The following is a 13,448-nucleotide window of genomic DNA, read 5'->3' as shown; positions in this document are numbered from 1 at the left end:
TCGCTGTTCATTAGCTCTGTTTGCAGGTAAGTGTGTGGTTCTCCAACCCACTGTTCATATGCTCTGTTTGCAGGTCAGTATGTGGTGCTCCAGATCGCTGATCATTAGCTCTGTTTGCAGGTAAGTATGTGGTTCTCCAGACCGCTGTTCATTAGCTCTGTTTGCGGGTAAGTGTGTTGTGCTCCAAACCACTGTTCATCAGCTTTGTTTGCAAGTATGTGTGCGGTGCTCCAGTCTACTGTTCATTCGCTCTGTTTGCAGGTAAGTATGTGTTGCTTAAGACCACTGTTCATTAGCTCTGTTTGCAGGTAAGTGTGTGGTACTTAAGATCGCTGATCATTAGCTCTGTTTGCAGGTAAGTATGTGGTGCTCCAGATCGCTGTTCATTAGCTCTGTTTGCAGGTAAGTGTGTGGTGCTTCAGACCATTGATCAGTAGCTCTGTTTGCAGGTAAGTATGAGGTGCTCCAGATCGCTGTTCATTAGCTCTGTTTGCAGGTAAGTATGTGGTGCTCCAGATCGCTGTTCATTAGCTCTGTTTGCAGGTAAGTATGTGGTGCTCCAGATCGCTGTTCATTAGCTCTGTTTGCAGGTATTTATGTGGTGCTCCAGATTGCTGATCATTAGCTCTGTTTGTAGGTAAGTATGTGGTGCTCCAGACCACTGTTCATTAGCTCTGTTTGCAGGTAAGTATGTGGTGCTCCAGACCACTGTTCATTAGCTCTGTTTGCAGGTAAGTGTGTGGTGCTTCAGACCACTGTTCTATAGCTCTTTTTTTAGACCACTGTTCATTAGCTCTGTTTGCAGGTAAGTATGTGGTGCTCCAGACCACTGTTCATTAGCTCTGTTTGCAGGTAAGTGTGTGGTGCTTCAGACCACTGTTCTATAGCTCTTTTTTTAGACCGCTGTTCATTAGCTCTGTTTGCGGGTAAGTGTGTGGTGCTCCAGATCGCTGATCATTAGCTCTATTTGCAGGCAAGTATGTGGTGCTCTCGATCGCTGATCATTAGCTCTGTTTGCAGGTAAGTATGTAGTGCTCCTGACCACTGTTCATTAGCTTTTTTTGGAGGTAAGTGTGTGGTTCACCAGAACGCTGGTCATTACCTCTGTTTGCAGGTAAGTGTGTGGTTTTCTAGACCACTGTTCATTAGCTCTGTTTGCAGCAGATCGCTGTTCATTAGCTCTGTTTGCAGGTAAGTGTGTGGTTCTCCAACCCACTGTTCATATGCTCTGTTTGCAGGTCAGTATGTGGTGCTCCAGATCGCTGATCATTAGCTCTGTTTGCAGGTAAGTATGTGGTTCTCCAGACCGCTGTTCATTAGCTCTGTTTGCGGGTAAGTGTGTTGTGCTCCAAACCACTGTTCATCAGCTTTGTTTGCAAGTATGTGTGCGGTGCTCCAGTCTACTGTTCATTCGCTCTGTTTGCAGGTAAGTATGTGTTGCTTAAGACCACTGTTCATTAGCTCTGTTTGCAGGTAAGTGTGTGGTACTTAAGATCGCTGATCATTAGCTCTGTTTGCAGGTAAGTATGTGGTGCTCCAGATCGCTGTTCATTAGCTCTGTTTGCAGGTAAGTGTGTGGTGCTTCAGACCATTGATCAGTAGCTCTGTTTGCAGGTAAGTATGAGGTGCTCCAGATCGCTGTTCATTAGCTCTGTTTGCAGGTAAGTATGTGGTGCTCCAGATCGCTGTTCATTAGCTCTGTTTGCAGGTAAGTATGTGGTGCTCCAGATCGCTGTTCATTAGCTCTGTTTGCAGGTATTTATGTGGTGCTCCAGATTGCTGATCATTAGCTCTGTTTGTAGGTAAGTATGTGGTGCTCCAGACCACTGTTCATTAGCTCTGTTTGCAGGTAAGTATGTGGTGCTCCAGACCACTGTTCATTAGCTCTGTTTGCAGGTAAGTGTGTGGTGCTTCAGACCACTGTTCTATAGCTCTTTTTTTAGACCGCTGTTCATTAGCTCTGTTTGTGGGTAAGTGTGTGGTGCTCCAGATCGCTGATCATTAGCTCTATTTGCAGGCAAGTATGTGGTGCTCTCGATCGCTGATCATTAGCTCTGTTTGCAGGTAAGTATGTAGTGCTCCTGACCACTGTTCATTAGCTTTTTTTGGAGGTAAGTGTGTGGTTCACCAGAACGCTGGTCATTACCTCTGTTTGCAGGTAAGTGTGTGGTTTTCTAGACCACTGTTCATTAGCTCTGTTTGCAGCAGATCGCTGTTCATTAGCTCTGTTTGCAGGTAAGTGTGTGGTTCTCCAAACCACTGTTCATATGCTCTGTTTGCAGGTCAGTATGTGGTGCTCCAGATCGCTGATCATTAGCTCTGTTTGCAGGTAAGTATGTGGTTCTCCAGACCGCTGTTCATTAGCTCTGTTTGCGGGTAAGTGTGTTGTGCTCCAAACCACTGTTCATCAGCTTTGTTTGCAAGTATGTGTGCGGTGCTCCAGTCTACTGTTCATTCGCTCTGTTTGCAGGTAAGTATGTGTTGCTTAAGACCACTGTTCATTAGCTCTGTTTGCAGGTAAGTGTGTGGTACTTAAGATCGCTGATCATTAGCTCTGTTTGCAGGTAAGTATGTGGTGCTCCAGACCACTGTTAATTAGCTCTGTTTGCAGGTAAGTGTGTGGTGCTTCAGACCATTGATCAGTAGCTCTGTTTGCAGGTAAGTATGAGGTGCTCCAGATCGCTGTTCATTAGCTCTGTTTGCAGGTAAGTATGTGGTGCTCCAGATCGCTGTTCATTAGCTCTGTTTGCAGGTAAGTATGTGGTGCTCCAGATCGCTGTTCATTAGCTCTGTTTGCAGGTATTTATGTGGTGCTCCAGATTGCTGATCATTAGCTCTGTTTGTAGGTAAGTATGTGGTGCTCCAGACCACTGTTCATTAGCTCTGTTTGCAGGTAAGTATGTGGTGCTCCAGACCACTGTTCATTAGCTCTGTTTGCAGGTAAGTGTGTGGTGCTTCAGACCACTGTTCTATAGCTCTTTTTTTAGACCGCTGTTCATTAGCTCTGTTTGCGGGTAAGTGTGTGGTGCTCCAGATCGCTGATCATTAGCTCTATTTGCAGGCAAGTATGTGGTGCTCTCGATCGCTGATCATTAACTCTGGTTGCAGGTAAGTATGTAGTGCTCCAGACCACTGTTCATTAGCTCTGTTTGGAGGTAAGTTTGTGGTTCTCCAGAACGCTTGTCATTAGCTCTGTTTGCAGGTAAGTGTGTGGTTTTCTAGACCACTGTTCATTAGCTCTGTTTGCAGCAGATCGCTGTTCATTAGCTCTGTTTGCAGGTAAGTGTGTGGTGCTCCAGATCGCTGATCAATAGCTCTGTTTGCAGGTAAGTGTGTGGTGCTCCAGATCGATGTTCATTAGCTCTGTTTGCAGATAAGTATGTGGTGCTCCAGACTACTGTTCATTAGCTCTATTTGGAGGTAAGTATGTGGTGTTCCAGATCGCAGACCATTACCTCTGTTTGCAGGTAAGTATGTGGTGCTCTAGATCGCTGATCATTAGCTCTTTGTAGGTTAGTATGTGGTGCTCCAAACCACTGTTCATTAGTTCTGTTTACAGGTAAGTGTGTGGTTCTCCAGACCACTGTTCATTAGCTCTGTTTGCAGGTAAGTGTGTGGTGTTTCAGACCACTGTTCTATACCTCTTTTTTTAGACCGCTGTCCATTAGCTCTGTTTGCGGGTAAGTGTGTGGTGCTTCAGACCACTGTTCATAAGCTCTGTTTGCAGGTAATTATGTGGTGCTTCAAACCACTGTTCTATAGCTCTTTTTTTAGACCGCTGTCCATTAGCTCTGTTTGCGGGTAAGTGTGTGGTGCTTCAGACCACTGTTCATAAGCTCTGTTTGCAGGTAATTATGTGGTGTTCCAGATCGCTGATCATTAGCTCTATTTGCAGGTAAGCATGTGGTGCTCTAGATCGCTGATCATTAGCTCTGTTTGCAGGTAAGTATGTAGTGCTCCAGACCACTGTTCATTAGCTCTTTTTGGAGGTAAGTGTGTTGTTCCCCAGAACGCTGGTCATTACCTCTGTTTGCAGGTAAGTGTGTGGTTTTCTAGACCACAATCCACTGTTCATATGCTCTGTTTGCAGGTCAGTATGTGGTGCTCCAGATCGCTGATCATTAGCTCTGTTTGCAGGTAAGTGTGGGTTATCCAGACCGCTGATCATTAGCTCTGTTTGTGGGTAAGTGTGTGGTGCTCCAGACCACTGTTCATCAGCTTTGTTTGCAGGTAAGTGTGCGGTGCTCCAGTCTACTGTTCATTCGCTCTGTTTGCAGGTAAGTATGTCTTGCTCCAGATTGCTGATCATTAGCTCTGTTTGCAGGTAAGTGTGTGGTACTCAAGATCGCTGATCATTAGCTCTGTTTGCAGGTAAGTATGTGGTGCTCCAGACCACTGTTAATTAGCTCTGTTTGCGGTTAAGTGTGTGGTGCTCCAGACCACTGTTCATCAGCTCTGTTTGCAGGTAAGTGTGCGGTGCTCCAGTCTACTGTTCATTCGCTCTGTTTGCAGGAAAGTTTGTGTTGCTCCAGACCACTGTTTATTAGCTCTGTTTGCAGGTAAGTGTGTGGTACTCAAGATCGCTGATCATTAGCTCTGTTTGCAGGTAAGAATGTGTTTCTCCAGACCACTGTTAATTAGCTCTGTTTGCAGGTAAGTGTGTGGTGCTTCAGACCACTGTTCATTAGCTCTGTTTGCAGGTAAGTATGTGGTGCTCTAGATTGGTGATCATTAGCTCTGTTTGCAGGTAAGTATGTGGTGCTCCAGACCACTGTTCATTAGCTCTGTTTGCAGGTAAGTATGTGGTGCTCCAGATCGCTATTCATTAGCTCTGTTGCAGGTATTTATTTGGTGCTCCAGATCGCTGATCATTAGCTCTGTTTGCAGGTAAGTATGTGGTGCTCCAGACCACTGTTCATTAGCTCTGTTTGCAGGTAAGTATGTGGTTCTCCAGACCACTGTTCCTTAGCTCTGTTTGCAGGTAAGTGTGTGGTGCTTCAGACCATTGTTCTATAGCTCTTTTTTTAGACCGCTGTCCATTAGCTCTGTTTGCGGGTAAGTGTGTGGTGCTTCAGACCACTGTTCATAAGCTCTGTTTGCAGGTAATTATGTGGTGTTCCAGATCGCTGATCATTAGCTCTATTTGCAGGTAAGCATGTGGTGCTCTAGATCGCTGATCATTAGCTGTGTTTGCAGGTAAGTATGTAGTGCTCCAGACCACTGTTCATTAGCTTTTTTTGGAGGTAAGTGTGTGGTTCACCAGAACGCTGGTCATTACCTCTGTTTGCAGGTAAGTGTGTGGTTTTCTAGACCACTGTTCATTAGCTCTGTTTGCAGCAGATCGCTGTTCATTAGCTCTGTTTGCAGGTAAGTGTGTGGTTCTCCAAACCACTGTTCATATGCTCTGTTTGCAGGTCAGTATTTGGTGCTCCAGATCGCTGATCATTAGCTCTGTTTGCAGGTAAGTATGTGGTTCTCCAGACCGCTGTTCATTAGCTCTGTTTGCGGGTAAGTGTGTTGTGCTCCAAACAAATGTTCATCAGCTTTGTTTGCAAGTATGTGTGCGGTGCTCCAGTCTACTATTCATTCGCTCTGTTTGCAGGTAAGTATGTGTTGCTCAAGACCACTGTTCATTAGCTCTGTTTGCAGGTAAGTATGTGGTGCTCCAGACCACTGTTCATTAGCTCTGTTTGCAGGTAAGTGTGTGGTGCTTCAGACCACTGTTCTATAGCTCTTTTTTTAGACCGCTGTTCATTAGCTCTGTTTGCGGGTAAGTGTGTGGTGCTCCAGATCGCTGATCATTAGCTCTATTTGCAGGCAAGTATGTGGTGCTCTCGATCGCTGATCATTAGCTCTGTTTGCAGGTAAGTATGTAGTGCTCCTGACCACTGTTCATTAGCTTTTTTTGGAGGTAAGTGTGTGGTTCACCAGAACGCTGGTCATTACCTCTGTTTGCAGGTAAGTGTGTGGTTTTCTAGACCACTGTTCATTAGCTCTGTTTGCAGCAGATCGCTGTTCATTAGCTCTGTTTGCAGGTAAGTGTGTGGTTCTCCAAACCACTGTTCATATGCTCTGTTTGCAGGTCAGTATGTGGTGCTCCAGATCGCTGATCATTAGCTCTGTTTGCAGGTAAGTATGTGGTTCTCCAGACCGCTGTTCATTAGCTCTGTTTGCGGGTAAGTGTGTTGTGCTCCAAACCACTGTTCATCAGCTTTGTTTGCAAGTATGTGTGCGGTGCTCCAGTCTACTGTTCATTCGCTCTGTTTGCAGGTAAGTATGTGTTGCTTAAGACCACTGTTCATTAGCTCTGTTTGCAGGTAAGTGTGTGGTACTTAAGATCGCTGATCATTAGCTCTGTTTGCAGGTAAGTATGTGGTGCTCCAGACCACTGTTAATTAGCTCTGTTTGCAGGTAAGTGTGTGGTGCTTCAGACCATTGATCAGTAGCTCTGTTTGCAGGTAAGTATGAGGTGCTCCAGATCGCTGTTCATTAGCTCTGTTTGCAGGTAAGTATGTGGTGCTCCAGATCGCTGTTCATTAGCTCTGTTTGCAGGTAAGTATGTGGTGCTCCAGATCGCTGTTCATTAGCTCTGTTTGCAGGTATTTATGTGGTGCTCCAGATTGCTGATCATTAGCTCTGTTTGTAGGTAAGTATGTGGTGCTCCAGACCACTGTTCATTAGCTCTGTTTGCAGGTAAGTATGTGGTGCTCCAGACCACTGTTCATTAGCTCTGTTTGCAGGTAAGTGTGTGGTGCTTCAGACCACTGTTCTATAGCTCTTTTTTTAGACCGCTGTTCATTAGCTCTGTTTGCGGGTAAGTGTGTGGTGCTCCAGATCGCTGATCATTAGCTCTATTTGCAGGCAAGTATGTGGTGCTCTCGATCGCTGATCATTAACTCTGGTTGCAGGTAAGTATGTAGTGCTCCAGACCACTGTTCATTAGCTCTGTTTGGAGGTAAGTTTGTGGTTCTCCAGAACGCTTGTCATTAGCTCTGTTTGCAGGTAAGTGTGTGGTTTTCTAGACCACTGTTCATTAGCTCTGTTTGCAGCAGATCGCTGTTCATTAGCTCTGTTTGCAGGTAAGTGTGTGGTGCTCCAGATCGCTGATCAATAGCTCTGTTTGCAGGTAAGTGTGTGGTGCTCCAGATCGATGTTCATTAGCTCTGTTTGCAGATAAGTATGTGGTGCTCCAGACTACTGTTCATTAGCTCTATTTGGAGGTAAGTATGTGGTGTTCCAGATCGCAGACCATTACCTCTGTTTGCAGGTAAGTATGTGGTGCTCTAGATCGCTGATCATTAGCTCTTTGTAGGTTAGTATGTGGTGCTCCAAACCACTGTTCATTAGTTCTGTTTACAGGTAAGTGTGTGGTTCTCCAGACCACTGTTCATTAGCTCTGTTTGCAGGTAAGTGTGTGGTGCTTCAGACCACTGTTCTATACCTCTTTTTTTAGACCGCTGTCCATTAGCTCTGTTTGCGGGTAAGTGTGTGGTGCTTCAGACCACTGTTCATAAGCTCTGTTTGCAGGTAATTATGTGGTGCTTCAAACCACTGTTCTATAGCTCTTTTTTTAGACCGCTGTCCATTAGCTCTGTTTGCGGGTAAGTGTGTGGTGCTTCAGACCACTGTTCATAAGCTCTGTTTGCAGGTAATTATGTGGTGTTCCAGATCGCTGATCATTAGCTCTATTTGCAGGTAAGCATGTGGTGCTCTAGATCGCTGATCATTAGCTCTGTTTGCAGGTAAGTATGTAGTGCTCCAGACCACTGTTCATTAGCTCTTTTTGGAGGTAAGTGTGTTGTTCCCCAGAACGCTGGTCATTACCTCTGTTTGCAGGTAAGTGTGTGGTTTTCTAGACCACAATCCACTGTTCATATGCTCTGTTTGCAGGTCAGTATGTGGTGCTCCAGATCGCTGATCATTAGCTCTGTTTGCAGGTAAGTGTGGGTTATCCAGACCGCTGATCATTAGCTCTGTTTGTGGGTAAGTGTGTGGTGCTCCAGACCACTGTTCATCAGCTTTGTTTGCAGGTAAGTGTGCGGTGCTCCAGTCTACTGTTCATTCGCTCTGTTTGCAGGTAAGTATGTCTTGCTCCAGATTGCTGATCATTAGCTCTGTTTGCAGGTAAGTGTGTGGTTCTCAAGATCGCTGATCATTAGCTCTGTTTGCAGGTAAGTATGTGGTGCTCCAGACCACTGTTAATTAGCTCTGTTTGCGGTTAAGTGTGTGGTGCTCCAGACCACTGTTCATCAGCTCTGTTTGCAGGTAAGTGTGCGGTGCTCCAGTCTACTGTTCATTCGCTCTGTTTGCAGGAAAGTTTGTGTTGCTCCAGACCACTGTTTATTAGCTCTGTTTGCAGGTAAGTGTGTGGTACTCAAGATCGCTGATCATTAGCTCTGTTTGCAGGTAAGTATGTGTTTCTCCAGACCACTGTTAATTAGCTCTGTTTGCAGGTAAGTGTGTGGTGCTTCAGACCACTGTTCATTAGCTCTGTTTGCAGGTAAGTATGTGGTGCTCTAGATTGGTGATCATTAGCTCTGTTTGCAGGTAAGTATGTGGTGCTCCAGACCACTGTTCATTAGCTCTGTTTGCAGGTAAGTATGTGGTGCTCCAGATCGCTATTCATTAGCTCTGTTTGCAGGTATTTATTTGGTGCTCCAGATCGCTGATCATTAGCTCTGTTTGCAGGTAAGTATGTGGTGCTCCAGACCACTGTTCATTAGCTCTGTTTGCAGGTAAGTATGTGGTTCTCCAGACCACTGTTCCTTAGCTCTGTTTGCAGGTAAGTGTGTGGTGCTTCAGACCATTGTTCTATAGCTCTTTTTTTAGACCGCTGTCCATTAGCTCTGTTTGCGGGTAAGTGTGTGGTGCTTCAGACCACTGTTCATAAGCTCTGTTTGCAGGTAATTATGTGGTGTTCCAGATCGCTGATCATTAGCTCTATTTGCAGGTAAGCATGTGGTGCTCTAGATCGCTGATCATTAGCTGTGTTTGCAGGTAAGTATGTAGTGCTCCAGACCACTGTTCATTAGCTTTTTTTGGAGGTAAGTGTGTGGTTCACCAGAACGCTGGTCATTACCTCTGTTTGCAGGTAAGTGTGTGGTTTTCTAGACCACTGTTCATTAGCTCTGTTTGCAGCAGATCGCTGTTCATTAGCTCTGTTTGCAGGTAAGTGTGTGGTTCTCCAAACCACTGTTCATATGCTCTGTTTGCAGGTCAGTATTTGGTGCTCCAGATCGCTGATCATTAGCTCTGTTTGCAGGTAAGTATGTGGTTCTCCAGACCGCTGTTCATTAGCTCTGTTTGCGGGTAAGTGTGTTGTGCTCCAAACAAATGTTCATCAGCTTTGTTTGCAAGTATGTGTGCGGTGCTCCAGTCTACTATTCATTCGCTCTGTTTGCAGGTAAGTATGTGTTGCTCAAGACCACTGTTCATTAGCTCTGTTTGCAGGTAAGTGTGTGGTACTTAAGATCGCTGATCATTAGCTCTGTTTGCAGGTAAGTATGTGGTGCTCCAGACCACTGTTAATTAGCTCTGTTTGCAGGTAAGTGTGTGGTGCTTCAGACCATTGATCAGTAGCTCTGTTTGCAGGTAAGTATGAGGTGCTCCAGATCGCTGTTCATTAGCTCTGTTTGCAGGTAAGTATGTGGTGCTCCAGATCGCTGTTCATTAGCTCTGTTTGCAGGTATATATGTGGTGCTCCAGATTGCTGATCATTAGCTCTGTTTGTAGGTAAGTATGTGGTGCTCCAGACCACTGTTCATTAGCTCTGTTTGCAGGTAAGTATGTGGTGCTCCAGACCACTGTTCATTAGCTCTGTTTGCAGGTAAGTGTGTGGTGCTTCAGACCACTGTTCTATAGCTCTTTTTTTAGACCGCTGTTCATTAGCTCTGTTTGCGGGTAAGTGTGTGGTGCTCCAGATCGCTGATCATTAGCTCTATTTGCAGGTAAGTATGTGGTGCTCTCGATCGCTGATCATTAACTCTGGTTGCAGGTAAGTATGTAGTGCTCCAGACCACTGTTCATTAGCTCTGTTTGGAGGTAAGTTTGTGGTTCTCCAGAACGCTTGTCATTAGCTCTGTTTGCAGGTAAGTGTGTGGTTTTCTAGACCACTGTTCATTAGCTCTGTTTGCAGCAGATCGCTGTTCATTAGCTCTGTTTGCAGGTAAGTGTGTGGTGCTCCAGATCGCTGATCAATAGCTCTGTTTGCAGGTAAGTGTGTGGTGCTCCAGATCGATGTTCATTAGCTCTGTTTGCAGATAAGTATGTGGTGCTCCAGACTACTGTTCTTTAGCTCTATTTGGAGGTAAGTATGTGGTGTTCCAGATCGCAGACCATTACCTCTGTTTGCAGGTAAGTATGTGGTGCTCTAGATCGCTGATCATTAGCTCTTTGTAGGTTAGTATGTGGTGCTCCAAACCACTGTTCATTAGTTCTGTTTACAGGTAAGTGTGTGGTTCTCCAGACCACTGTTCATTAGCTCTGTTTGCAGCAGATCGCTGTTCATTAGCTTTGTTTACAGATAAGTGTGTGGTGCTCCAGATCGCTGATCAATAGCTTTGTTTGCAGATAAGTGTGTGGTGCTCCAGATCACTGTTTATTTGCTCTGTTTGCAGTTAAGTATGTGTTGCTCCAGAAAGCTGATCATAATCTCTGTTTGCAGGGAAGTGTGTGGTGCTGCAGATCGCAGTTCATTAACTCTGTTTGCAGGTAAGTATGTGGTGCTCCAGATCACTGTTCATTAGGTCTGTTTGCAGGTAAGTATGTGGTGCTCCAGATCGCTGATCATTAGCTCTGTTTGCAGGTAAGTGATTGTTTCACCAGACCGCTGGTCATTAGCTCTGTTTGCAGGTAAGTGTGCGGTGCTCCAGTCTACTGTTCATTAGCTCTGTTTGCAGGTAAGTATGTGTTGCTCCAGACCACTGTTCATTAGCTCTGTTTGCAGGTAAGTGTGTGGTGCTCAAGATCGGTGATCACTAGCTCTGTTTGCAGGTAAGTGTGTGGTTCTTCAGACTGCTGTTCATTAGCTCTGTTTGCAGGTAAGTGTGTGTAGCCCCAGACCACTGTTTATTAGCTCTGTTTGCAGGTAAGTATGTGGTGCTCCAGATCGCTGATCATTAGCTCTGTTTGCTGGTAAGTATGTGGTTCTCCAGATCGCTGATCATTAGCTCTGTTTGCAGGTTAGTGTGTTGTTTCAGAAATAAACTTTACGATGTAAGCTCGAGTAGCAAAGTTATGGAAACCAAACGATACGAACTAAACTGGTTTTTTTTATGTTTCAAAACTTTACTAATATCTAAAATTTCACCAGCAGTGTCTGGTGAGAAATAAACCAGAGAATATTTTAACTTCCAGTCCTGACCTATCCAATTTTTTTTTGTTGCACTATGTCATAATAGGTTGACTGTTATTGAATATATGTGTCACTGATGATACACAACATGTGAGTTTTATTCGCGTTAAGTAAACACGTCAGAGTCAAGAGTGGAGCAGGATCTATCTTTTCTGTCGGAGCACCTCATTTCACACTTAAATTTTTTTGTTGAGTTTGTATTGCTCAGTCTTTAGCGATTGATATATAAAAACAAGACAAATACCGGGTCTTGACATACGACGCTGTGTATAACTGATTGAAACTTGAATCTATCAGCCAAAAAAGTGGCAGATACACGGCAGATCTTAAAATTGTTAACACGCTACAACCAAACATTATGAAGCTGCAGACCAAATATAGAATCTTTTCCTTTCATAAAAGCCAGGAATGATTGGCGATATTTTTTTACCCAAGGTCTTTCGGACGGACGGAATGGCGGAACGGCGGACGGAGTGAGCGATTATTAGCCCTGCTTTCGCTGATGGTTACGCAGGTAATAAAGAGATGTGGTACAATTGCCAATGAGACAACAAGCAACAAAGACCATAGAACAATATTTAATGATGTAAACAATTATATGTCACCGCACGACCTTCACCATTGGCTAAACGCATATAGTACTGCAATGAAAGACATCGTTAATGAATTCAAAAGAGAAAACCATACAGACTGGTTTATACAACAACCAGAATGTTTTAGGAGAGTCTGTTAGTAGAAAAAAATATAGAGCGCTGGTCAATTTAGTTTGTTTGAAAGTAGGTTAGGGTTGTTTTGTAGAAAGTTGTCCATGTTTTGGTTATAAGGTGTACTTTCAAGAAAAAAAAACTTAACAATGGTCACTTGGTAAGTATTGTGGTCAACATATCAGTTGAGATATGTTGGCTCAACACGATGGACGAGAGACAAACTGAGAAATGAAAAATCGACAATAATCAAGTAACATTTATGACGCTAAACTTCTGTTTATTGTTTTGGTCAAAATTCCTGCAAACAACTGCTTGTATGTCTTTTATCTGCAAACAACTGCTTGTATGTCTTTTATCTGCAAACAACTGCTTGTATGTCTTTTATCTGCAAACAACTGCTTGTATGTCTTTTATCTGCAAACAACTGCTTGTATGTCTTTTATCTGCAAACAACTGCTTGTATGTCTTTTATCTGCAGATGTTTATGATTTCCTATTTCGATTATAGCTGGTAAAGTCAATCACTTAGAAACAGGAGAATATAAAGTAGATACAAAACACTCTTAATGATGTAAACAATTATAGGTCACCGCATTATAATGTTGTTTTATTTGATTTCTTCAAATAATATCACCGATTTGTTTCCAGCCTGCGGCGCTAGTTGTGAAAACGAGACGTTGGTGTGTTATTTCTTGCGTCAGCGTCGGCTTTGGCGAACATCGGAGTCGGTAGACGCCACCAGAATGAATTGTTTAAGTGTTTAGTTAGGTTACACAGGTGGAACAAAAAAAATAAATTTATAGTATTATCTGACATCTCTTTTTTTCAGCCCAAGGCGTTTCAAGTGAGTATACAAAATGCCCTTACAGTCTCTTGTGTTATTATCATTATTTTCAATTTCAAACCGGATGGTATTTTCTTCAAATCTAAAACAAATCATGTATGATCTAATTTCAATCTATTATATGCGTAATTTATTCACAAGAAAGGAATTTACAAACAAACACAAAATAAACAAAAGAAATAGAAATAAAAAAAATACATAAAATACATAAAATTGCTAGTGCAACGATCTTAATTAAAGTAAACGATATAATTTTTCCAAATCATAAGATTTGAATTTAACTTTTTTGAATTGATTATTATACACTGACTAGAATATTTTGATAGATCTGTATATATAATCATACATATAACTTGCAAATATTTAAATATGATTGTGATGTTCAGTACATTATTGTAGAACAAAGAGCACTAAGAGGTATGTCATACATGTATCAATGTATCTGTAAAAATAAGATAGGAAATAAATTCATTTTATCTAGTTTTAATCTAAGTGAAGCAAACATCGAGAAGATACAAGGGAAAAACCGTAGTTCACATTTAAGC

The 13,448-nt window shown here is 43.3% G+C and overlaps 1 protein-coding gene across 4 annotated transcripts in view; it reads left to right on the top strand.

Moving 5' to 3' along the window:
- The window catches only part of LOC127734079 (uncharacterized), a 187,616-nt gene that overhangs the window by 96,001 nt on the left and 78,167 nt on the right, over positions 1-13,448 (top strand). The window contains exons 5-6 of one of the 4 annotated variants that reach the window (XM_052243706.1): positions 12,889-12,903; positions 13,303-13,320. The exons of the other annotated variants lie outside the window; for them this stretch is intronic. Of the exons in view, the coding sequence (XP_052099666.1) occupies positions 12,889-12,903; positions 13,303-13,320 (33 nt within the window). The remainder of the gene's footprint in view (positions 1-12,888; positions 12,904-13,302; positions 13,321-13,448) is intronic. 4 annotated transcript variants of the gene reach the window in all.

Source organism: Mytilus californianus, unplaced genomic scaffold (genome assembly GCF_021869535.1).
Source record: "Mytilus californianus isolate M0D057914Y unplaced genomic scaffold, xbMytCali1.0.p SCAF_3, whole genome shotgun sequence".
In the NCBI taxonomy this organism is placed as follows: Eukaryota; Metazoa; Mollusca; class Bivalvia; order Mytilida; family Mytilidae; genus Mytilus; species Mytilus californianus.
The sequence above is the reverse complement of the archived record's forward strand: the minus strand, read 5'-3'. Positions and strand labels throughout refer to the sequence as shown.